The sequence below is a fragment of the Dendrobates tinctorius genome, unplaced genomic scaffold (assembly GCF_039654945.1).
Source record: "Dendrobates tinctorius isolate UK_male_01 unplaced genomic scaffold, ASM3965494v1 ptg000086l, whole genome shotgun sequence".
Classification (NCBI taxonomy): Eukaryota; Metazoa; Chordata; class Amphibia; order Anura; family Dendrobatidae; genus Dendrobates; species Dendrobates tinctorius.
In genome coordinates this window covers 51237856-51265106 of record NW_027361754.1, presented here as the reverse complement: position 1 = coordinate 51265106, position 27251 = coordinate 51237856, and the positions used below count along the sequence as shown (strand labels likewise).

At 47.1% G+C, this 27251-nt stretch overlaps 1 protein-coding gene across 2 annotated transcripts in view; it reads right to left on the bottom strand.

Annotated features, from left to right (window-relative positions):
- The window catches only part of MORN1 (MORN repeat containing 1), a 528161-nt gene that overhangs the window by 365091 nt on the left and 135819 nt on the right, over positions 1–27251 (bottom strand). For both annotated transcript variants that reach the window (XM_073585393.1, XM_073585394.1), the window contains exon 7: positions 7159–7228. In XM_073585393.1, coding sequence (XP_073441494.1) covers positions 7159–7228 — 70 coding nt within the window. The remainder of the gene's footprint in view (positions 1–7158; positions 7229–27251) is intronic.

Genomic DNA, 27251 nt, shown 5'->3' with positions numbered 1-27251 from the left:
TATTACCAATGCCAAGCAGAGTACCTCTATTACCAATGCCAAGCACATTGCCCCCATTACCAATGCCAAGCACATTGCCCCTATTACCAATACCAAGCACAGTACCTCTATTACCAATGCCAAGCACACTGCCCCTATTACCAATACCAAGCACAGTACCTCTATTACCAATGCCAAGCACATTGCCCCTATTACCAATGGCAAACTCAGTGCCTCTATTACCAATGCCAAGCACATTACTCCTATTACCAATGCCAAGCACATTGCCCCTATTACCAATGCCAAACACAGTGCCCCATTTCTAATGCCAAGCACAGTGCCTCTATTACTAATCTTACCAATGCCAAGCACATTGCCCCTATAACCAATGCCAAACACAGTGCCTCTATTACTAATCTTACCAATGCCAAGCACATTGCCCCTATAACCAATGCCAAACACAGTGCCCCTATTACCAATGGCAAACTCAGTGCCTCTATTACCAATGCCAAGCACATTACTCCTATTACCAATGCCAAGCACAGAGCCTCTATTACCAATGCCAAGCACATTGCCCCTATAACCAATGCCAAACACAGTGCCTCTATTACTAATCTTACCAATGCCAAGCACATTGCCCCTATAACCAATGCCAAACACAGTGCCCCTATTACTAATCCCCAAAGCAGTGCCCCTTTTACCAATGCCAAACACAGTGCCCCTATTAACTGTATCAAACACAGTGTCTCTACGACTAATGCCAAACCCAGTGATAAAATATTACCTGCGCCAAACACAGTGCATCTATTACCAATGCCCAGTAGCATAGCTACCGGGGGGCAGGGGGGGGCCGTGGCCCCGGGCCCCACGCTCTGCGGGGGCCCACCGGAGCTACAATACACCACTATTCTGCGGCAGAGCAGGGAGAATCGATCTCCCTACTCTGCTGCTCGGCCGCTATGGGCCCCTGAGAAGGTGGTGGAGGGCCCCGGTGCCAGCAGTGGGCCCCCCACCTCTCAGACAGCAATGTCGTCCTGGGCTATTCTGTGCGCACAGGACCTGTGATGAGGTCACAGGATGGGCGGAGTCAGGGGGTCACATGATCAGGGGCTTCAGTGGCTGCAGGACTCTGCTGTGCTGGTTGTCATGGTGCTGGATGAGGTGAAGTTTCTGTGTGGGGTCAGGAGGGGTTTACAGGGTGGATGTAGCAGAGATGTGAGTGTATGAGGTGTACGGAGCGGAGCCGTGTGTGTAGAAAATGTACGGAGCAGAGATATGCATGTATGAGGTGTACGGAGGAGTGGAGCCGTGTGTGTAGAAGGTGTACGGAGCAGAGATATGCATGTATGAGGTGTACGGAGGAGTGGAGCCGTTTGTGTACAAGGTGTACGGAGCAGAGATATGCATGTGTGAGTTGTACGGAGGAGCGGAGCCGTTTGTGTACGGGGTGTACGGAGCGGAGCTGCGTGTGTACAGCGTGTACGGAGGAAAGCCGCGTGTGTACAGCGTGTACGAAGCAAATCCGCGTGTGTACAGCGTGTACGGAGCAAAGCCGCGTGTGTACAGCGTGTACGGAGCGGAGCGCGTGTGTACAACGTGTGTACGGAGCGGAGCCACGTGTGTACGGAGCGGAGCCGCATGTGTACAGTGTGTGCGAAGCGGAGCCGCGTGTGTACCGCATTTACGGAGCAGAGCCGTGTGTGTACAGCGTGTACGGAGCAGAGCCGCGTGTGTATAGGGGTTATCAAGTGCAGTAATAGGGACACATACGGCAGCAGCGGCTCAGTATAGGGGTATCAGGTGCAGTAATAGGGACACATACGGCAGCAGCGGCTCAGCATTGGGGTATTAGGTGCAGTAATAGAGACATACAGCAGCAGCGGCTCAGCATTGGGGTATCAGGTGCAGTAATAGGGACTCATACGGCAGCAGCGGCTCAGCATTGGGGTATCAGGTGCAGTAATAGGGACACATACGGCAGCAGCGGCTCAGCATTGGGGTATCAGGTGCAGTAATAGGGGCACATATGGCAGCAGCGGCTCAGCATTGGGGTATCAGGTGCAGTAATAGGGGCACATATGGCAGCAGCGGCTCAGCATTGGGGTATCAGGTGCAGTAATAGGGACACATATGGCAGCAGAGGCTCAGCATTGGGGTATCAGGTGCAGTAATAGGGACACATACGGCAGCAGCGGCTCAGCATTGGGGTATCAGGTGCAGTAATAGGGACACATTCGGCAGCAGCGGCTCAGCATTGGGGTATCAGGTGCAGTAATAGGGACACATACAGCAGCAGCGGTTCAGCATTGGGGTATCAGCAGGATGAGGGGTTTGTGCAGGTTGGGGATACATGGTGATGGGGCTGGAATATGAGAAGTGAAACATGTCGTTGTTGTATTCTCTGTAGCAGATTCGTGGCTGGAGGAGTTGTCATGTCGGTCTGGGCCAGATGGAAAAGATGTGAAAAGTGAACGATTTCATCAGAAAGATCGTCAGCGTAAGACACCAACTATAACTGTGCAGTAATCACTTATATGTTCTGTAGGACTGGTATTTAACACTGACCATATGGCGGTAATATCAATATTGGTCTTTATATAGGGATTATTTTCAGTAACAGCGCAGTCATTTCCTACATCCACTATTAGGGTGCATCACCGAGTTGTAATCAAAGTTACCTAGTTAGGGGCCCACTCAGAAGTTTCGCCCCCCTGAACCAAAACCCTAGCTAGGCCTCTGCCAATGCCAAATACAGTGTCCCCGCTCATTAAGGCTTAATTCAGTCATCTGTGTTTCCTGGGTTGTACACTGACCACAATGCTTGGACCAGATACAGGTCTTCTGACCAGAGTTAACAGCCTCATATACAGTGGCTTGCAAATGTATTCACCCCCCCTTGGCTTTTTACCTATTTTATTACATTACTACCGGTCTTTAAATATTTTTGTGATACGATTTCTGTGTGATGCATCAGCACTAAATAGTCTAAGTTGTCCATCTTTGTGCAATCTAAGTGTCACATGGTATATATACAGTACTTTACCTTTTCTGAAAGGCCAAAGAGGGTTCAGCACCATTAACAAGAGGCACTACTAACCAAACACCTTGACGACAAAAGCGATCTGCAAACAAGTCAGGGAGAAAGTTGTTGAGAAGTACAAGGCAGTGTTGGGTTATAAAAAATACCCCAATCTCTGATGACCCCTAGAGCACCATCAAATCCATCATCAAATGAAAAGAACATGGTACCACAACAAACCTGCCAAGAGAGCGCCGCCCAACAAAATGCTCAGCCCGGGCAAGGAGGGCATTAATCAGAGAGGAAGCAAAGAAACCAAAAGTAACCGTGAAGGAGCTGTAGAGTTCCAAAGCAGAGACTGGAGTATCTGTCCATGCGACTACAATAAGCTGTACACTCCATAGAGGTGGCCTTTATGGAAGAGTTGGCAGAAAAAAGCCTTTACTTACATACAAAAATTTTAAGGGTGGTTTTGAGTTTGCCAAAAGATATGTGGGAGACTCCCCAAATGTATGAAGGAAGGTGCTGTGGTCAGATGAGACCAATATTGAACTTTTTGGCCACCAAAGTAAAGGCTAAGTCTGGCACCAAACCAAGAAAGCTCATCAACCCAAGAACACTATTCCCACAGTGAAACATGGTGGTGGTGGCAGCATCATGATGTAGGGATGTTTTTCCATAGCAGAGACAGGGAAAATAGTCAGAATCAAGAAAAAGATGAATGGTGAGAAGTACAGAGGTATTACTGAGCAAAACCTGTTTCAGTTTGTCGGTGATTTGAGACTGGGATGGAGGTTTACCTTCCTACATGACAATGACCCAAAGCATACTGCCAAGGCAACACTCAAGTGGTTTAAGGGGAAACGTGTAAATGTTTTGGTGTTGCCTAGTCAAAGTCCAGACCTTAATCAAATTGAGAATCTCTAGTCAGACTTGAAGATTGCTGTTCACCAGAGGAAACCATCTAACTTGAAGGAGCTAGAGCAGTTTTGTCCTGATGAATGGGCAAAAATCCCAGTGGCCAAATGTGGAAAGCTCATAGACTCATAGAGACTTATCCAAAGCGACTTGTAGCTGTAATTTGCTGCAAAAGGAGGCTTTCCAAAGTACTGACTTTTGGGGGTCAATAGTTATTTGGGGGGTGGGTGAATACTTTCACAGACCAATGTATGACCATACAACCATAAGGTTGAAAGTTCGGATTAGTAGACCTATGGCCATTTCAGGTATGGCAGTGAGTAAACAGACAGTGAAATCTAGACATCTGAATTCAGTCTAACCCTACGGGCTTGCTCACGTGACTGTCGATGTGAGAGAATTGGGCAGATTATGCAAAGAACACTCAACGTTTGAGATGGGTGTCAGTGTACTGTGCTCTAATCCTCTTGCATGCAAGAAAGACAGCACAGGTGGGGAGGAAACAGAGAAAGTAATTTCTCCATCTCCTCTGTTGCCGGCGTCCGCCGTAATCACACTGCCCTTGGATGACATCAGAGAATAGTCTGATATTTCACACACACAAACAGACTTGTGTCCAGAGTGACAAATGTGTACTGTAATGACAGGGGGGCTTATATAAATTTTCCAATGGAGCCCCGTTATTCAGTGTACACCACTGTTATCCACCATAGTACCCTAAAGGGCATGTCACACTAAGAGATATCGCTAGCAGTATCGCTATAACTAGTGACGTTATAGCGATATTGCTAGCGATATCGCTGTGTCTGATACTTACCTACGACCCGCTCCCCCGCTGCTTATCGCTGATCGCGCGAGAACGTTCAGGACTGTTTCTCGTCGTCAGCTTCCTGTGGCGCTTCCTGCTGTGAGGACGAGCGACGCGTGGAGCCGGGCGGGAGGACGCAGGATCGCCTGGTGTGACAGGTAAGTAGCGACCCCCGACCCCTGCGATGTCGCTGGTGAGATCTGCCTGTGTGGCAGCTCACTAGCGACCACTTAGCGATGTACCAGCGATCCTGACCGCGTCATATCGCTGGTCGGGATCGCTGGTACATCGCTAAGTGTGACAGTACCTTTACACAGAGTGCCAGATACAATGCACCATTGTGCCCCCAGAGGTGCCAGCCACAATGTCCCCACAAATTACAGCCAACCCCTATTTCCTGGCCTTTATCCTGGTAGGTCACTCACCGAAACCCTATTGAGACCAGGCTCTCAGTCTATGGGAATAAGGAAGAGTCAATATGGTGCGACGTAGCCATGACAGATAATTCCGACAGATCCTACAGATAAAGTATAAATGTCTATGCTCAGAATAATCCTTTAAGGAAGGCATATTCGGCAAAGAGATATTAAAAATGCCCAGCTGTATCCCTCAAGAGCTCTCTGAAGATTACCGTCTACTCTATGTTGCAAGTGGTCAAAAAAGTCACTGAGACTGGTGTCAAATGAAAAAAGAAGTATTTGTAATAGTCCACCAATGGACCCTTCGTTGCTCTCATGCTGATGCCTTCTAGGATGCCTGTTAGTATGTCTTTCTTCATCTGGATGGATGGGGATCTCCAAAGTAGGATCCCCTCATTATTTTCACTATGTGTGCTCCTCTCCATGGCTTCTTAAATCCTGAGGAAGGGAGGAGCTCCTTCTAATCTGCAATGAAGACTGAGGCATGTGAACATAAAACTGGGTAGGCCGGGGGGAATAGGGATGAGGGAGGGTGGCATCTGAAGGATGATTACTGCTGCAAATTATGGTTACTGTGATAAACTGTGGGGGAGACAGGTGGAATGGCATCTGGGGAACTAATATGGGGCAGTATTAAGTTTGGACTGTTGCTTCGGCCCGCCAAAACAGTTCCATATTCTTATATAGCCCCTTTGCAAAAATTAATTGCCCACCCTTGCATAATGGATTTTTCAAAACCATGCAACTTTTCCAGAAAACAGTACTACTTTCTTCCGTAGCTATATTCACACGTTCAGTATTTGGTCTGTACCTAACATAGTAAGTCCAAACCAGGAGATGGTGAAAATTGCAGAATTGGTGACATGTTTCTATCATAGAATCCTAGAATGTTAAAGTTGGAAGGGACCTCCAGGGTCATCGTGTCCAACGCCCTGCTCAATGCAGGATTCACTAAACCATCTCAGACAGATGCCTGTCCAATCTCTGTTTGAAGACTTACACTGAAGGAGAACTCACCACCTCTCATGGCAGCCTGTTCCACTCATTGTTCACCCTCACTCTCAAAAAGTTTTTACTAATATCTCATTATACTTTTCCTATGATTGTTCCACTCCTGGTTTTAGCTTACAATTACTGAGCGTGTGAACGTGGCTATAGGTTGTGTCTGGTATTGCAGCTTCTCATTCAAGTCAAGGATATCAAACAGAACTGGGTAGAGCTGCTGTACAAGTCACAACCATAGTCAAGAGTGGAGCCATGTTTTAGCAATCTCCTGCAATGTTTTCTCTTTATTTTTTTTTATTTAATTCTACCAAAAAAAAACTAAAAAAAAGGAAGGAAAACATAATAAGCATCATTGAAATCCTCTGACTGTAATGTTAATAATTGCCTTTCAAACAAATCACTGCTGCCGCTTTCTAAGCTGCGAACAACGAATAGAAATCTGACATGAAAAGAAATGTATCTGTTTGTGCAGTTTGGCTTTCAGTAGATTTATTTTTTTTTTCTCGATAAGATCTGCAAAGTAAATCTAAGGTATTATAATTGATTTATTTTTATATATACGGTATACTTTTTTTTTACTTTTACACACCTGCCATTTATACACAAATCACAGGAGAAAAAAAATAATCTATATTATTAGCGAACAATCAATTTCCTTTAGACGCCTCTAATCCCGCACACCCACAACAGATGGTTAGGATTTGTAACCAATTGTAACAAAAGCGAGAGTTCCTTTGAAATAAAACTAAAAAGCTTTTTTTTTTTCCTTGTCACACTCGCCTCCTATTAAGATGCCGTCTCGGTGAGTCTAATTTTACTCTAATTTTACTTGCCATCTTATTTTATTTCTTAAGATCCCATTTTTGCTGGAGATAAGAGGGTCCTCCCATAGATCCAAAAAGAGCATTATGGCGCAGACTTGTCAATGAAAAAGTGCATTAAGTTTACAATGGATTTTATTTTATTTATTTTTTTAAATTCATAGTTGGATATCGTAATAAAGTGCATACCATCATAAATGACTCCGGAGCAATGAATTATGGTCCCTTGTCCACTGAAGACGTCATTCCGCCATTGGCCCTGGAAATCAGAAAAAAAACAAAACACGTTGGATCTACATTAGGACTGCAATGCCTGCTGTTTCATAAAGAGGGGATTACTCCTCTTACTTCTCAATAGCAAACTGGGTGGGCCTAGAAAATGAACAATTCCATGGCAATACCCTGCTAACTATTCCTCCGAGAGCTGAAAGGCAAGACCACACAATATCCGAAGATTATGCAACGCGCGTCCCTTGAAAAAAAAAAAAAGAAAAGAGAACGTTTTTCAGGGAAGACAAATGTTTCACCTTATAAGCAAATATCTTGCCTCAAAGAAATTGCTGTAATTGGGCATCTCTTTTTTTTTTTCAGGCTTTGCCTTGTTATTGAGCAGCTGCTGTAGAATTTTACACCCAGATCTAGTTTGAGTGGAAACAATGTGTATTCATGCGTCTGTCAAGTGTAGAGCATATTCTTCAAAATAAAAAAAGAGAAAAAAAGAAAAAACACAAAACACCTTCAAAATTTGGGTACACGGCAACCTTATCCTGCTGCCAAGATGTCTGCGGCCCATGCTAAGTCTAGGCTTTCTTTATGTTCAATACAAAAGGAAAGGAAACCCAAACCCGGGGAAGTCTTTCACTAATTAAATGGAGAAGCAGGTGGAATTCGGGCTCATTTCCATCATGTTTTATTACGTTAATTCTTTCATTTTTCAGGGACACCTATTGAGAGGTTGCAACTTCATTAGATATATACATATATATTGGAAAGGTGTAGACAAGAAAAAAAATCAAGGTCAAGAGTCTGTGACTACTGGACGAGAGGCTCTCGAATCTCCTCACCTCCTGATATTCCCGACTCTTCTTTTGATTAGCCGGGGTGGCGTAATGTTGTGTGTGCATCATGCCCCAATGATGACATCAAACAAGAGCCAGAAATACTGGGATGTGAGGAGATTGGCAAGCCTCTCGCCCAGTAGTCACAGATTCCTGACCTGGCTGGAATCAAGTTGCATGTCCAGGAACCTGTGACTGCTGGACGATAAGCTAGCAGATCTCCTCACCTCACAGTATTGCTGGCTATTTTTTGATAGTAGAACGTCATCATTGGGGCGCGATGCACACACGTTGCACCATCCCGGTTATTCAAAAGAAGAGCCGGGAACATCAGTAGGTGGGGAAATTCGTAAGCCTCCTGACTAGCAGTCACTTATTACTGACCTCACTGATGGAGCAGAGACCTACAAATCGATTGTCCAATCTCTAGAAATGAGCAATCGATTTGTAGCATCCTGGTGAAGTGACCACACCTGTAGTTCGTAGCCACCGGATTGGAGCACAGTATACAGCCTCCTACCTGCTGGCATCCCTGGCACCTCTTTTATTTAGTTGATCCAGCCTATGTCATTCATGCGTCATGCCACAATGATGACGTTGCGATGATCCTACAAATCAGAAAAGGGATGCCGGCAGGTAGGACGCGATTCTCAGTACAGTAATCTGTGGTCGCTGGACCAAGGTTCTTCTAATCGATTCGATCATCTCTAACATATATGCTGTGAGCACAGTGTGAAGAGTGTTCAGTAAATTTGTGCAATTTCTTTGTTCTCATTTTAGTCCTGAATTACATGATCAGTGACTTCAGTTTTTAATCATTTAAAATAAATCTTATATTTTGGTGATAAATCTTATATTCCAATAATAAAAACTTGTATCTGTCCATTTTTTTCCTATAGGCTTATGGAGAGCCTGAAAACCCACATGGAAAGAAAAACCCAGGTGTGTTTTTAAGTGCAGAACAGCATCACTAAAAAAATACATTAACATAAGGGAAAAGTCATAAAGCAATGCAATAATATGAGCAAAATGCTATTGAGTATTTTGGAACAATGAAAAAGCAGTGTTTTTGCAAGTGAGAATATGGTCTTAAGGTTTTGTGGGGTTTTTTGCAGAGAATTTTGATACCAGATTTTCCAAAATTGGAAAATGTGTAGGAAAATCAGAACTTTTCGCTACCCCCCGTCACCTAATAATACCAAAAATAAATAAAAGTATAATGGACATGACTTAGGGTCCCGTTTCACTTAGCGACGCACCAGCGATCCCGACAACGAAACGACCTGGTAAGGATCGCTCGTGCGTCACTAAATGGTCGCTAGTAAGCTGTCAAACAGGCAGATCTATTCAACGACGCACCAGCGATCCCGACAACGATACGACCATAAGGATCGCTGGTGCGTCACTAAATGGTCGCTAGTAGAGTTGAGTGAAACGGGTCGAAAAATTTCAAAAGTCGCCGACTTTTGGCAAAGTCGGGTTTCATGAAATGAAACCCGACCCTAGGATGAGGTCGGCCACGAGGTCGGCGACTTACGCGCCAAAGTCGCGTTTCAAAAGTTTGTTTTGCGCTCTTTTTCAGCCAATCAGGATCCACGGACACTGTGGGCAACGTGATGACATAGGCACGGGTCACCACCATCTTTCAGAAGGGCATGCAAGTGATTGGCTTGCTTTGGTGGGCGTCACAGGGGGTATAAAAGGGCGTGCACGCCGACCGCCATCTTACTTCTGCCGATCTTAGCATAGGGAGAGGTTGCTGCTGATTCTGTAGGGAGAGCGTTAGGCAGGGAAGAAGAAAAAAAAACTGCTTCTGCTGCTAGCGATTGTGCCTGTACAACACACCAGTCACTGTGTGTGCAGTGCAAGGGGAGGCTATATTGTGGTGTATCAGTGGTGTTGGTTGTTGGGCTGCCTTCTAAGGCTTCCTGACAGCTGCATTGCTGTTTACCCACTGCTCTGCAAACTGCTTTTTTAAAAGCAATCCCAATTTTTTTTTTTTGTCCTGCTGAGGTACTGAGCTGCAAACTGCTTTTTTAAAAGCAATCCCAATTTTTTTTTTTTGTCCTGCTGAGGTACTGAGCGTGCATTTTTTCACACCATACAGCGGTGTACGCTCCTCACACAGTACCGTGTAACGGCTGTTATCACAGCCACAGTGAAGCTATCTGTGTCACTCTGTGAGAATAAGTCGAGGACATGTTCCGTTCTTACAGACCTGAACTCTAAGGAGATTCCTACTCTGCCCAATTCTACATACACCTTGTAGTTTGTGATACACTAGACAATTTCTGCCTGTGACATAGCGCTGTGATATTCAGTGGGCCTCACACAATCCAAAAGTGTCCAGTGTCCACAAGTGTCTGCAGAAATTCAAAATCTCTCTTATCCTCTAGTCACTTTGGTCACAGCTGTGCCATCGAGCCTGTGACATAGCGCTCAGATATTCAGTGGGCCTCACACAATCCAAAAGTGTCCAGTGTCTGCAGAAATTCAAAATCTCACTTATCCTCTAGTCACTTTGGTCACAGCTGTGCCATCGAGCCTGTGACATAGCGCTCAGATATTCAGTGGGCCTCACACAATCCAAAAGTGTCCAGTGTCCACAAGTGTCTGCAGAAATTCAAAATCTCACTTATCCTCTAGTCACTTTGGTCACAGCTGTGCCATCAAGCCTGTGACATAGCGCTCAGATATTCAGTGGGCCTCACACAATCCAAAAGTGTCCAGTGTCCACAAGTGTCTGCAGAAATTCAAAATCTCCCTTATCCTCTAGTCACTTTGGTAACAGCTGTGCCATCGAGCCTGTGACATAGCGCTCAGATATTCAGTGGGCCTCACACAATCCAAAAGTGTCCAGTGTCCACTAGTGTGAGCAGAAATTCAAAATCTCACTTATCCTCTAGTCACTTTGGTCACAGATGTACCATCGAGCCTGTGACATAGCGCTCAGATATTCAGTGGGCCTCACACAATCCAAAAGTGTCCAGTGTCCACTAGTGTGAGCAGAAATTCAAAATCTCACTTATCCTCTAGTCACTTTGGTCACAGCTGTGTCATCGAGCCTGTGACATAGCGCTCAGATATTCAGTGGGCCTCACACAATCCAAAAGTGTCCAGTGTCCACAAGTGTCTGCAGAAATTCAAAATCTCACTTATCCTCTAGTCACTTTGGTCACAGCTGTGCCATCGAGCCTGTGACATAGCGCTCAGATATTCAGTGGGCCTCACACAATCCAAAAGTATCCAGTGTCCACTAGTGTGAGCAGAAATTCAAAATCTCACTTATCCTCTAGTCACTTTTGTCACAGCTGTGCCATCGAGCCTGTGACATAGCGCTCAGATATTCAGTGGGCCTCACACAATCCAAAAGTGTCCAGTGACCACTAGTGTGAGCAGAAATTCAAAATCTCCCTTATCCTCTAGTCACTTTGGTCACAGCTGTGCCATCGAGCCTGTGACATAGCGCTCAGATATTCAGTGGGCCTCACACAATCCAAAAGTGTCCAGTGTCCACAAGTGTCTGCAGAAATTCAAAATCTCACTTATCCTCTAGTCACTTTGGTCACAGCTGTGCCATCGAGCCTGTGACATAGCGCTTAGATATTTAGTGGGCCTCACACAATCCAAAAGTGTCCAGTGTCCACTAGTGTGAGCAGAAATTCAAAATCTCCCCTGTCCTATAGACACTTTGTACCTTGTTTTACATTACTATATAGTTTGTTGGATTTTGTCTACATTTCTACCAAAAATGAGGAAGGCTGGTGGAAGAGGCCGTGGAATTGGGCGGGGGTTGGCAGCTGGTAATGATGGTGTTGGTGGTTGATCTGATGGTAGTGGCAAGAGCAAAATAGGACCGAATGCAGGAGGTGTTGAGCCTGCGTCATCGTCTGGCTCCATAAGGCTTCGAAGGCTTAGTTTTCTAGGAGTTGGCAAACCGCTTTTAAAGCCAGAGCATCAGGAAAAAGTTTTGTCTTACATTGCTGACTCAGCCTCCAGCTCTATCGCCTCCTCTTCTTCAGTTGTAAAAAGTAAAAGCACTGAGTCATTGGAGGCTCATGTTCATGAACCACACCTTTCCTTGTGTCCTTCACCCCAACCAAGATTGAAGGATGACGCAGGCCATACTACTGATTACTCCATGGAGCTGTTTTCACATACCATGCCTGGATTATCAAGTCAAATGGTGAATTACCCAGGCCAAGATGAATCTGACATGGAGTGCACTGATGCACAGCCGCTGATGGATGATTCTGCTGGTACATTCACTCAGAGCACTACATTGTCCTCGCAGTGTACAGAGCCAGATTCTGACCCTGATGAGACTCAGGTGCCCCTTCCCGCACACTATACCACCATACACGGTGACACAGAGGAAGGTGCACATGACATTGAAGAGGAGGTGATGGATGACCCAGTTGTTGACCCAGATTGGCATCCATTGGGGGAAGAGGGTGCTGCTTCCAATAGCTCAGATGAGGAGCATCCACAGCAGACATCGACATCGCAACAGCTGTTATCTGGCAGGCCCGGAGCACTCCAAAGACAGGTTCCAAAAATCAAAAGAGTTGCTGGACAGCTTGTCCAGAGGGTCAAAACATCACAGCGTGCTAGGCCGCAAAATGTCTGCCAAAGTAGGAAGAGTGCAGTGTGGCACTTTTTTGAACAAAATCCTCATGATCAGGCCAAGGTTATCTGTAAGAAGTGCGCAAAGACCTTTAGCCGAGGGAAAAAAATTTGAAAAATTTGAATACCAGTTGCATGCTTAGACATTTAACCAGCATGCACTTGCAAGCGTGGACGCAACACCAAACCTCAAGTGCCACATGTGCAACTGATCACAACGAAGGTAGTCAGCAACGCTACATTGTTTCCCCCACTGTAAGCCCACCGGTTAGCACAGCAGCAAATGTTGAGGTGTCGTTGCAAGGCCACAGCAGTCAGGGAATCCCACTGTTATATCAACGAAAGACTGATTCTAGGCCATCAGAAAGAACACCAACTCCATCACCATCATCAACCCTCTCTCAGTCCGCCCTGTCCACCGCTACTTCCACCATATGCAGCTCTCAAGTCCAGCTCACCCTCCCAGACACTATGAGTAGGTCAAGAAAGTACTCAGTCTCTCATCCGCGTACACTGGGTTTGAACGCCCACATTGCCAAACTAATCTCGTTTGAGATGATGCCCTTTCGGTTGGTGGAAAGCGCAGCTTTCCGCGAACTCATGGCCTATGCAGTACCACGCTATGACCTACCCAGTCGCCACTTCTTCTCTCGCAAAGCCATCCCAGCCCTCCACCATCATGTGAAAGACCGCATTGTCCATGCACTCAAGCAGTCAGTGAGCGGAAAGGTGCACCTCACAACTGATGCATGGTCCAGTCGGCATGGCCAGGGCCGTTACGTGTCCATCACTGCGCACTGGGTTAATATGGTGGATGCAGGGTCCACAGGGGATAGCGGTGGTGGGACAGTGCTGCCTAGCCCACGGTATAGGAAACAGTTGGCTGTAGGCGTTCGACCCTCCTCCTCCTCCTCCAGAAGCGAAAGCTCGTCCACAGAGCGCAGTCGTACGAGCACTCCATCTGCAGCTGCCACTGTTGCACACGAGGTGTCCCCCTATCGAGCAGCTAGTGGAAAGCGTCAGCAGGCTGTGTTGCAGATGATGTGTTTGGGCGACAGACACACCGCCGAGGTGCTGGCCGAGTACTTGAAGCGACAAACTGAGTCATGGCTGGGCAGTGTACATCTTGAGGCAGGCAAGGTAGTTAGTGATAACGGCCGTAATTTTGTGGCAGCCATAGCCCTTTCAGAACTCAGCCACATACCTTGCTTGGATCACACCTTGAACCTGGTGGTGCAGTGCTTCCTCAAAAATTATCCGGAGTTAACAGCCCTGCTCCAGAAGGTGCGAAGACTGTGCACGCACATCCGCCGGTCGCCTGTACACTCCGTTCGTATGCAGAAGCTGCAGCGATTGCTCCACCTTCCCAACCACCGCCTCATTATCGACATTGCAACAAGGTGGAACTCCACCCTGCACATGGTGGAGCGGCTGTGCGAGCAGAGGCAGGCCATAATGCATTTGTGGGAGGATACACGGCCAGGCACTTTGAGAGCAGACATGGAGTTGACAGGTGTGCAGTGGTCGAAGCTGAAAGACCTCTGTAAAGTCCTTCAGTGTTTTGAGGAATGCACACGGCTGGTAAGCGCAGACGACGCCATCCTAAGCATGAGCATCCCACTTATGCGTCTGCTCATGCAAACTTTGACGCACCTTAAGGAGCAGGCTTCTGCAGCCAATGTTGATGAGGAGGAAGAGGAGGAGGGATTCCTTGATGACATTCAGCCATTGTCTGCTCAGGGACCTCTCCTGGACGAGGTGGAGGAAGAGGAGGAGGAGGATGATGGGGATGATTACTTAGGGGAGGAGGATGCATCTCGTGGGGCAAGTGAAAATGTTGGCGTGGCAAGGTCTGGTACAGGGTTTGTGCGTGACTGGAGGGATGTGGATTTGCCAGAAAGTGCTCCTCCAACCAGCACTCGCAGTGCATCATTGACACAGGGAACATTGGCCCACATGTCAGATTATGCCTTGCAAATCCTAAAAAGGGACCCCCGCATTGCCAAAATGATGAACGATGACGACTACTGGTTGGCCAGCATCCTGGATCCACGCTATAAAGGCAAATTACAAAACATCATGCCACAGGAGAACCTTGACCTAATATTGGCTAATAAACAAGAAACTATGGTAAATCGGTTGCTTGAGGCATTCCCAGCACACAGCAGCGGTGATGGTTCTCACACGAGCCGTACGGGCCGGGGTCAGCTTGGCAGAGGTGTTCGTGGTGCACACAGCAGAAGTGGCGTTGGAGACAGGGGTTTCATGACAATGTTGTGGACTGATTTTTCAAGTACCGCTCACACAACTGGTAATACTGCATCGATGGAAAGTGACAGGAGACAGCAGTTGTCAACTATGGTTACAAACTACTTTTCCTCCCATATCGATGTTCTCCCACACAGGTCATTCCCCTTTGACTATTGGGCCGCTAAACTGGACACCTGGCCTGAATTGGCACAATATGCATTACAGGAGCTCGCTTGCCCAGCTGCAAGTGTGCTATCGGAAAGAGTCTTCAGTGCAGCTGGATCAATCCTGACAGAAAAAAGGACCCGTCTGTCAACCCAAAATGTGGATGATCTAACCTTCATTAAAATGAACCACGCATGGGTTTCCAAGGATTTTTTCCCACCTTCCCCTGATGACACATAGGGTAACAGAAAAATGGCTTGCTTTGGTCCACCTCTTCCTGGGACTTGACCTATTTCACCTTTTGCATCAGCTGAATGTCCAACATCAACATATGCCACTTTCTAAAACTCCCTAACTGTGCTGCCCCCCCCACCCCATGGCTGGGGTCACCACCTAGCGCACGACACCGTGCGAGTGCCGTTGCCCTGGACAGGTGGGTAGGCCAACTCTTGGGCGTGGGCACTGGCACAGGGTCCCTCATAGTGCAATCAAGTGTCTCTGACGGTGTTGGTGCACACCCGCCGTCAGACACACCGCCGTACTATGAGGGGCCCAGTGCCAGTACCGACGCCCACGAGTGAGCCCCCCTTGCTTGGGCAGGGCCCCAGCATTTGCAATCTTTACCTCTCCCTGCTCCTCCGCTGTGTAGTCTGGGCCGTCAAATCCATACTGTGCCTGACACCGTTTGAGCCTGCCTCCTGATGTATAGACATATATTTTGAATGTGTACACTCTCCATACATGTTATCTGGGGATACGGTACCCTTTCTAACCTTTGTGCAATCACGTGCAATCCATACTGGGCCTAACACCGTCTGAGCCTGCCTACTGATGTATAGACATATATTTTGAATGTGTACGCTATCCATACATATTAGCTGGGGATACGGTACCCTTTCTAACCTTTGTGCAATCACGTGCAATCCATACTGGGCCTAACACCGTCTGAGCCTGCCTCCTGATGTATAGACATATATTTTGAATGTGTACGCTATCCATACATGTTATCCGGGGATACGGTACCCTTTCTAACCTTTGTGCAATCACGTGCAATCCATACTGGGCCTAACACCGTCTGAGCCTGCCTCCTGATGTATAGACATATATTTTGAATGTGTACGCTATCCATACATGTTATCTGGGGATACGGTACCCTTTCTAACCTTTGTGCAATCACGTGCAATCCATACTGGGCCTAACACCGTCTGAGCCTGCCTCCTGATGTATAGACATATATTTTGAATGTGTACGCTATCCATACCTGTTATCTGGGGATACGGTACCCTTTCTAACCTTTGTGCAATCACGTGCAATCCATACTGGGCCCTACACCGTCTGAGCCTGCCTCCTGATGTATAGACATATATTTTGAATGTATACGCCATCCATACATGTTATCTGGGGATACGGTTCCCTTTCTAACCTTTGTGCAATCACGTGCAATCCATACTGGGCCTAACACCGTCTGAGCCTGCCTCCTGATGTATAGACATATATTTTGAATGTGTACGCTATCCATACATGTTATCTGGGGATACGGTACCCTTTCTAACCTTTGTGCAATCACGTGCAATCCATACTGGGCCTAACACCGTCTGAGCCTGCCTCCTGATGTATAGACATATATTTTGAATGTGTACGCTATCCATACATGTTATCTGGGGATACGGTACCCTTTCTCACCTTTGTGCAATCACGTGCAATCCATACTGGGCCTAACACCGTCTGAGCCTGCCTCCTGATGTATAGACATATATTTTGAATGTGTACGCTATCCATACATGTTATCTGGGGATACGGTACCCTTTCTAAACTTTGTGCAATCACGTGCAATCCATACTGGGCCTAACACCGTCTGAGCCTGCCTCCTGATGTATAGACAAATATTTTGAATGTGTACGCTATCCATACATGTTATCTGGGGATACGGTACCCTTTCTCACCTTTGTGCAATCACGTGCAATCCATACTGGGCCTAACACCGTCTGAGCCTGCCTCCTGATGTATAGACATATATTTTGAATGTGTACGCTATCCATACATGTTATCTGGGGATACGGTTCCCTTTCTAACCTTTGTGCAATCACGTGCAATCCATACTGGGCCTAACACCGTCTGAGCCTGCCTCCTGATGTATAGACATATATTTTGAATGTGTACGCTATCCATACATGTTATCTGGGGATACGGTAACCTTTCTCACCTTTGTGCAATCACGTGCAATCCATACCGGGCCTAACACCGTTTGAGCCTGCCTCCTGATGTATAGACATATATTTTGAATGTGTACGCTATCCATACATGTTATCTGGGGATACGGTACCCTTTCTAACCTTTGTGCAATCACGTGCAATCCATACTGGGCCTAACACCGTCTGAGCCTGCCTCCTGATGTATAGACATATATTTTGAATGTGTACGCTATCCATACATGTTATCTGGGGATACGGTACCCTTTCTCACCTTTTTGCAATCACGTGCAATCCATACTGGGCCTAACACCGTCTGAGCCTGCCTCCTGATGTATAGACATATATTTTGAATGTGTACACTATCCATACATGTTAACTGGGGATACGGTACCCTTTCTCACCTTTGTGCAATCACGTGTAATCCATACTGGGCGTGAAAATGGCTGGCGAGCTGTTAAGCAAGCTACAGCACCTGTGGTTTGCACACGTAAGTTTTTCATTTTTTCAGGAATGACGGTTAGGCCTAATTCCGGAACTGCGGTTGACCTGCACTTACTGGGAAATCATTGTTCGCGGGTAATAATTGTAATCAGTGATCCCCATCACTAACGTTGTTCAGCGGGTTATCTGCACCTGTAAGCGACAAACGCTGGCCTTTTCAATGTAGCGCACATGCAGCCACGGACATGTAAGGGCATGACACACCAGTTATTGGCCAATCTCATGTGCCAGAGCCTCACGTGTCCCTCTAGTAAGCCGGACTCGGACCGCGGGGCATGACGTAGTCTCGTTCGTTAACGGAATTAAGCTTGCAATGTGTGCATCTGTTCTGTAGCTGGCATGGTTGAGGTTTCCCAGGTGGAGTCGAATTTAACCGTAGGCTCCACTCCTGGTGGTGCCCTTCTGGACATTCCTTTAAGGTTCAGCTTTGCAACCATACTGCCCACGTAAAACAAACACTTTGCCTTCATGAACGCTGTTTGGAGGGTCATGACTCGTGGGAATAACGCCGCCCAATCGGTTAACCTGCTAGAGAGATCGTTCGTTGCTCCGAAGCATGACATCACACTCCCTAGGAAGAAGGTAATGCCACTGTGGCGACCGTACTCCTGGGGGCGACACAAGTGCACTGATGCCCAGCCACTGCTCGATGAATCTGCTGGTACATTGACCCAGACCACTACATTCCCCTCGCACGCTACACGGCCTGAATCTGACCCTGATGAAACTCAGGTTACCCTTCCCATATACAGTTCCATCTTACACGGTGACAAAGAGGAAGCTGCAGATGAAAGTGCAGGTTCGGCCCACCCGCCATCAGACACACCACCGTACTATCAGGGACCCTGTGCCAGTGCCGTCGCCAACGAGTGGGCCCCCCCCTGCTTGCTCAGGATCACAGCACTTGCAAAGTTGAAATACTGTGCAGTGAGATGGAAGATGGGGACGACGAGGAGTCCAGACAAGTACAGGGATTCCCTAGCGAGGAGACTTATTTGATTGTTTTCAATGTTGGGACAGCAATTTTTGGGGAGCACTATACTCTGGAGAATGATAGTTGGGGCCCACCATACACTGGAACATTCCAAAGGTGGACATCAGACACTGGAGCAGCATTTACAGGGCCCATTATACACTAGAGCATTAGAAATGGGGCCCATTATGTTTGGAGCATTATTTGGGCCCATAAGACAGTGGAGCTTCATCCATGGGGACCAACATATACTGTAGCATTATGTGGAGCTCATCATATACTGTTTCAAACATTATATGGGACCAATGATTCTGTATGGAGAAATAGATGGGCCTCGTCATGAGATGTAAAAAGTGAAGTATTTTTCATTGTACTATACCGCTATTTCTCTGCCGTATCGGAGCATGATGAGTTGTGGTATGTGTTAAAGGGGCGCTCTTTCGCCCAGGGCACATGAAAACCTGGAGCCAGCCCTCCCCCCCCACAGTCTGTAGCCAAATAACCCCCATTTTTCAGTGCGTAACTTGTATTATGAAGTTAATTAAGGTTGACAAGCTTAAGTAAGAAGAATTGATGCTTTTGGCATTCAAATGGGCACTGTTGGTGTGTTTCCTGTCCTCCTCTCACTGCCGACTTTTATTCCCCATTGACTTACATTGGGTTTCGTGTTTCGGGACGACCCCGACTTTTCCCTATAATCGGACGATCTTGCTCGACCCGACTTTTGGAAAAGTCGGGTTTCACGAAACGAAACGCGACCCTAAAAAACCAAAAGTCGCTCAACTCTAGTCGCTAGTAAGCTGCCAAACAGGCAGATCTCTTCAGTGACGCAGCAACCACCCAGCGATCCTCAGTGGTCGTTGTTACCTTGTCACACAGCAGCTTTTCTGCACAATTCCAGCCTGCATCGCTGAGTTCTGCGTCGCCAACGAGGTCGCTCGTCGGTTCAAACACAGCGATGTGCGCTGGACAGTGGGACACCGATGACGAAAAATGGCCCAGGGCATTCGAGCACGATCAGCGATATCCAGCGGGGGAGGGGGGGGCAGTCGCCGCTGCTTGTCACATGTAGCAAGACCGCTGGCGAGGTCGCTGTTGCGTCACAAAATCGGTGACGCTTCAGCGATCTTGCTAGTGATCTCGCTATGTGAGACGGGGGCTTAGAAAGCCCCCCTTGCTTACCGAGAAGAGGAGGAAGGGGAATGGTAATTTTCTCCATTGCCAATTGGTCAAATATCCACTGTTCTTTTACTTTATCATTTCTAAAGAAGGTGGATGATTTACAAAAGTTAGACACATTCATCATGCACAATCTGCACCAGGTGGTAGATCTGTTGTATGCCTCCAGTATTTAGCCTAAAATCTGACTGGTTGTTCACAGAGGTCCAACAGCGGATATCCTCACCAATCAAGAGTATGTAGAAGCTGCATAACTCAACATAGAAAAATCACCAAAAAACTATTCCATCAATTACTCTCTTACTTTCTTTCTTTTATTTTATCCTTATTTGTCTTATGTTGAAATTAAAATTGAGAAATTAGGTAACTGGCTGCAGCAGGAGCCTCCCCCCTTTGCCCTAAATGCAGTAGATCAAATAAGTGTGATGGGGGCGAGGCCTAAATCAGCCAATTGCCCAAAATGTAAATGAGCAGCAAATTAATTGTTCTCAGCAGGATTTCTACAAGATTATCTGTGGATTCTGCAGAAAATACTGTAAATTGAAAGCCTCAGAGTAAAGCCAGCCGAATGACTAATATTGACGGATTTGGCAGACAGTTATGGGGACCCTCTGATTGTCCCCATATATGATGTCAGGAGGCAGCAGGATCGGTCATTTCTGATTTCAGATTTTTGATCCTTGAGATAAACTGCAGCCGGAGGAGCCACCCAAGCCCTAAAATCTAGGGGTCCCAAGAGGTCCCTTTTATACTCATGAGAAGAGAAATACTATGAAAGACCAGTGATAGTTGGGGGCTCTGTTGGAGATGTTACATTGGTGTCCACAAGCTTCAGGATACACCATGGAGTCCATATTAGATGAGGAGATGATGGATCCTACAGAATGAGAGGCGGAATTTACAGATAGTCTCACAAAGATAAAGGTTCTGAATGGTGACTAAACCCCTTATCTTACAGTTTAATAAATGGTATTATAATGGGTATGTCAGAAGCTGCAGACAGTCGCACTGCATCTCGTTGTAGGTCTCTGTGTATGGCTTTGCAGACACCTTCTTGACCCTTCTGACTCTTTGACCCAGTGGCAAGCTTTCTCTGGCTCTAATTGATACACCTGGATCTGGGTGCTTATAGACTCCGAGCCTGCTGCTGGAAGTCACCGGTGAAATTTCCATTTTCCCTTGATGCTTGGAGCTATAGAAGGCTATCTTTTTCTTTGGTGTTGCGGGAGTACGTCTGTGTTACATGTCTGAGTCTATTTAAGATAAGTATTTATTTTGCATAGCGCTTTACAGACATTATTTCCCTTTTTTGTCTATCCCAGCTGCTTTTGGTGGTAGTGGGCGCTGCCTAATGCTATCCCGTCCTTCCCTATGCAGGGCTTATTGCCAAGGTCAGGCAGGGATTAGGTTCCTGCTCAGCGATAGGTCCAAACCTCCCTTCTGCACTGTCATCTGTCTGTATAATGGCTGCTCATATGGATCTCCCATCATCTGTCTGTGCTGCAAAACAGCTGCCCATCCAGATCAATGGTTTTGAGGGTCCACTGAGTAGGACAACAATGAGGTGGATGGTGACTCAATATTATAGTGCGAGAGACTGAATGATCATTGGACCTCACCACCGTAGAGCACAGGCTTCCGTAAATGGAGTCTGTGTTTTGCAAGAACTTTGGCCTCCAATTCATCAAGACTGGTATTTTTCACGCCAATCTTGATGAGGGCACGGGATGGAGTGCGAGGAACCTGAATCAGAGGAGGTTGCAAAGTGGCGCGTGCCTCCCCACAAATGTTGGACATTTAAAAATCTGGACTTCGATTCATCAAAGCTTTCACGCCAGAAAACTGGCATTCAAAGCTTTGAACAGTCATGAAATTTTTGTTCAACAGTTTTGCAACTTTTGGCATTTTTACGCCGGCGGAGCCGGATTGGGACAGGAGTATTGTTCGTCAAGTTCATGATGAGGGGCAGCGTTCATTTTGACACAAATCTTACTCCAGACACCGGAGAGGCAATTAAACAATCAGGCACCTTGCACTCCCAAAACCTCCAGTCTTGATGAAGTTGATGAATCGAAGTCTTCGGATTTGATTTAAACAATGAGCTCTAGGCCAGCATAACACAGGCACACCTTTCCTGGGACTAACACCATATTTTAGGGTACAGATTTAATTCCCGGCAAACCTACATGTGTATTATCAGAATGCACCAACTGCAAAAGGGAGCGATTCCGAAAAATACATTGTATTAGGCCGTGGTTATTTTTAAGTAATTTCCTAATATTTTCTGGTAAATTGAGTAAAGATTTCCTGTTATGCCTGAATAAGATACAATAATTAGCAAACGTGTCCTTATATTTATTCTTTCATTTTACACTAGAATCAGGAGGGTCGGTGCCTGCCAATACCAGGACTTGTACAGAATTGTAGTTCCGCAGCTGCAAAGTGTCGAGGGTCATATCCCTTGTATAGGTACAGCTATTCGGACCAGAGTGTAATTTGGGTGTCGCACTATTTTGGGAATATTTGACAATGAGAAAGACGGGATTGTAATAGTTTTCACATGCCATTCGGCGTCACACCTGTTTGGCGTGATCTGCGGTTAGGTTAAGCAGCAGTGCATCCTCCTTAAAAGCACAGGAAGGAAATATGGGAACAGGGATGGGAATGAGCTGAACTTGTACAAAAGCCAGAAGCTGATCACAACTGGGGGATTCATTTCACATAGGATTACATGGTAAGAAAATGAAATCGCAAGCCATATAGCGAAGGATTACGTGGAAAACATTCTTAGCAAAGATATTATTTTACAGGATATCAAATAGAGGCGTCTGATTTCTCACTGGTGACGAGCAAGTGTACTCGGAAAGGGTGTTATGTGAGCATGCTCTGGTGCTAGTACAGTTTCTTCAGCTCCGTCTTTCTGCCTAGGAATAACAGCAGGCTCCTTTCTGCCTAGTATTAACAGCAGGATCCCTCTTTCTGCCTAGTAGTAACAGCAGGCTCCCTCTTTCTGCCTAGTAGTAACAGCAGGCTCCCTCTTTCTGCCTAGAAGTCACAGCAGGCTCCCTCTTTCTGCCTACTAAAAACAGCAGGCTCACGCTATCTGCCTAGAAGTCACAGCACAGCAGGCTCCCTCTTCAGCCTAGTAGTAACAGGAAGCTCCCTCTTTCGGCCTAAAAGTCACAGCAGGCTCCCTCTTTCTGCCTAGTAAAAGCAGCAGGCTCACTCTTTCTGCCTAGTACTAACAGCAGGCTCCCTCTTTCTGCCTAATAGTAACAGCAGGCTCACTCTTTCTGCCTAATAAAAGCAACAGGCTCACTCTTTCTGCCTAGTACTAGCAGCAGGCTCCCTCTTTCTGCCTAGTACTAACAGCAGGCTCCCTCTTAAGGCATAGTAGTAACAGCAGGCTCCCTCTATCTGCCTAGAAGTCACAGCAGGCTCCCTCTTTCTGCCTAGCAAAAGCAGCAGGCTCCCTCTTTCTGCCTAGTACTAACAGCAGGCTCCCTCTATCTGCCTACAAGTCACAGCAGGCTCACTCTGCCTAGTAGTAACAGCAGGCTCGCTCTGCCTAGTAGTAACAGCAGTCTCCCTCTTTCTGCCTAGTAGTAACAGCAGTCTCCCTCTTTCTGCCTAGTAGTAACAGCAGGCTCCCTCTGTCTGCCTAGAAGTCACAGCACAGCAGGCTCCCTTCTTCTGCTTAGTAGTAACAGCAAGCTCCCTCTTTCGGCCTAAAAGTCACAGCAGGCTCCCTCTTTCTGCCTAGTAGTCAAACCAGGTTCCCTCTTTCTGCCAAATAGTAAAAGCAGGCTCCCTCTTTCTGCCTAGTAGTAACAGCAGGCTCACTCTTTCTGCCTAGTAGTAACAACAGGCTCACTCTTTCTGCCTAGTACTAACAGCAGGCTCCCTCTATCTGCCTACAAGTCACAGCAGGCTCCGTCTTTCTGCCTAAGAATAACAGCAGGCTCTTCTTTCTGCCTAGTATTAACAGCAGGCTCCTTCTTTCCGCCTAGTAGTAACTTCAGGCTCCCTCTTTCTGCCTACAGCAGGCTCCCTCTTTCTGCCTAGTAGTAACAGCAGGCTCCCTCTTTCTGCCTAGTAGTAACAGCAGGCTCCCTCTTCTGCCTAGTAGTAACAGCAAGCTCCCTCTTTCGGCCTAAAAGTCACAGCAGGCTCCCTCTTTCTGCCTAGTAAAAGCAGCAGGCTCACTCTTTCTGCCTAGTACTAACAGCAGGCTCCCTCTTTCTGCCTAATAGTAACAGCAGGCTCACTCTTTCTGCCTAATAAAAGCAACAGGCTCACTCTTTCTGCCTAGTAGTAACAACAGGCTCACTCTTTCTGCCTAGTACTAACAGCAGGCTCCCTCTATCTGCCTACAAGTCACAGCAGGCTCCGTCTTTCTGCCTAGGAATAACAGCAGGCTCCTTCTTTCTGCCTAGTATTAACAGCAGGCTCCTTCTTTCCGCCTAGTAGTAACTTCAGGCTCCCTCTTTCTGCCTACAGCAGGCTCCCTCTTTCTGCCTAGTAGTAACAGCAGGCTCCCTCTTTCTGCCTAGTAGTAACAGCAGGCTCCCTCTTTCTGCCTAGTAGTAACAGCAGGCTCCCTCTTTCTGCCTAGTAGTAACAGCAGGCTCCCTCTTTCTGCCTAATAGTAACAGCAGGCTCACTCTTTCTGCCTAATAAAAGCAACAGGCTCACTCTTTCTGCCTAGTAGTAACAACAGGCTCACTCTTTCTGCCTAGTACTAACAGCAGGCTCCCTCTATCTGCCTACAAGTCACAGCAGGCTCCGTCTTTCTGCCTAGGAATAACAGCAGGCTCCTTCTTTCTGCCTAGTATTAACAGCAGGCTCCTTCTTTCCGCCTAGTAGTAACTTCAGGCTCCCTCTTTCTGCCTACAGCAGGCTCCCTCTTTCTGCCTAGTAGTAACAGCAGGCTCCCTCTTTCTGCCTAGTAGTAACAGCAGGCTCCCTCTTTCTGCCTAGTAGTAACAGCAGGCTCCCTCTTTCTGCCTAGTAGTAACAGCAGGCTCCCTCTTTCTGCCTAGTAGTAAAAACAGGCTCCCTCTTTCTGCCTAGTAGTAACAGCAGGCTCCCTCTTTCTGCCTAGTAGTAACAGCAGGCTCCCTCTTTCTGCCTAGTAGTAACAGCAGGCTCCCTCTTTCTGCCTAGTAGTAAAAACAGGCTCCCTCTTTCTGCCTAGTAGTAACAGCAGGCTCCCTCTTTCTGCCTAGTAGTAACAGCAGGCTCCCTCTTTCTGCCTAGTAGTGACAGCAGGCTCCCTCTTTCTGCCTAGTAGTAACAGCAGGCTCCCTCTTTCTGCCTAGTAGTAACAGCAGGCTCCCCCTATCTGCCTACAAGTCACAGCAGGCTCACTCTGCCTAGTAGTAACAGCAGGCTCGCTCTGCCTAGTAGTAACAGCAGGCTCCCTCTTTCTGCCTAGTAGTAACAGCAGGCTCCCTCTTTCTGCCTAGTAGTAAAAACAGGCTCCCTCTTTCTGCCTAGTAGTAACAGCAGGCTCCCTCTTTCTGCCTAGTAGTAACAGCAGGCTCCCTCTTTCTGCCTAGTAGTAACAGCAGGCTCCCTCTTTCTGCCTAGTAGTAACAGCAGGCTCAATCTTTCTGCCTAGTAGTAACAGCAGGCTCCCTCTGCCTACAAGTCACAGCAGGCTCACTCTGCCTAGTAGTAACAGCAGACTCGCTCTGCCTAGTAGTAACAGCAGTCTCCCTCTTTCTGCCTAGTAGTAACAGCAAGCTCCCTCTTTCGGCCTAAAAGTCACAGCAGGCTCCCTCTTTCTGCCTAGTAGTCAAACCAGGTTCCCTCTTTCTGCCTAATAGTAACAGCAGGCTCCCTCTTTCTGCCTAGTAGTAACAGCAGGCTCACTCTTTCTGCCTAGTAGTAACAACAGGCTCACTCTTTCTGCCTAATACTAACATCAGGCTCCCTCTATCTGCCTACAAGTCACAGCAGGCTCCGTCTTTCTGCCTAGGAATAACAGCAGGCTCCTTCTTTCTGCCTAGTATTAACAGCAGGCTCCTTCTTTCCGCCTAGTAGTAACTTCAGGCTCCCTCTTTCTGCCTACAGCAGGCTCCCTCTTTCTGCCTAGTAGTAACAGCAGGCTCCCTCTTTCTGCCTAGTAGTAACAGCAGGCTCCCTCTTTCTGCCTAGTAGTAAAAACAGGCTCCCTCTTTCTGCCTAGTAGTAACAGCAGGCTCCCTCTTTCTGCCTAGTAGTAACAGCAGGCTCCCTCTTTCTGCCTAGTAGTAACAGCAGGCTCCCTCTTTCTGCCTAGTAGCAACAGCAGGCTCCCTCTTTCTGCCTAGTAGTAACAGGCTCCCTCTTTCTGCCTAGTAGTAACAGCAGGCTCCCTCTTTCTGCCTAGTAGTAACAGCAGGCTCCCTCTTTCTGCCTAATAGTAACAGCAGGCTCCCTCTTTCTGCCTAATAGTAACAGCAGGCTCCCTCTTTCTGCCTAGAAGTCACAGAACAGCAGGCTCCCTCTTTCTGCCTAGTAGTAACAGCAAGCTCCCTCTTTCGGCCTAAAAGTCACAGCAGGCTCCCTCTTTCTGCCTAATAGTAACAGCAGGCTCACTCTTTCTGCCTAGTAGTAACAACAGGCTCCCTCTTAAGGCATAGTAATAACAGCAGGCTCCCTCTTTCTGCCTAATAGTAACAGCAGGCTCCCTCTATATGCCTAGTAGTAACAGCAAGCTCCCTCATTCGGCCTAAAAGTCACAGCAGGCTCCCTCTTTCTGCCTAGTAGTAACTTCAGGCTCCCTCTTTCTGCCTACAGCAGGCTCCCTCTTTCTGCCTAGTAGTAACAGCAGGCTCCCTCTTTCTGCCTAGTAGTAACAGCAGGCTCCCTCTTTCTGCCTAGTAGTAAAAACAGGCTCCCTCTTTCTGCCTAGTAGTAACAGCAAGCTCCCTCTTTCTGCCTGCCTAGTAGTAACAACAGGCTCCCTCTTTCTGCCTAGAAGTAACAGCAGGCTCCCTCTTTCTGCCTAGTAGTAACACCAGGCTCTCTCTATCTGTCTAGAAGTCACAGCAGGCTCCCTCTTTCTGCCTAATAGTAACAGCAGGCTCCCTCTTTCTGCCTAATAGTAACAGCAGGCTCCCTCTTTCTGCCTAATAGTAACAGCAGGCTCCCTCTATATGCCTAGAAGTCACAGAACAGCAGGCTCCCTCTTTCTGCCTAATAGTAACAGCAGGCTCCCTCTATATGCCTAATAGTAACAGCAGGCTCACTCTTTCTGCCTAGTAGTAACAACAGGCTCCCTCTTAAGGCATAGTAATAACAGCAGGCTCCCTTTTTCTGCCTAATAGTAACAGCAGGCTCCCTCTATAT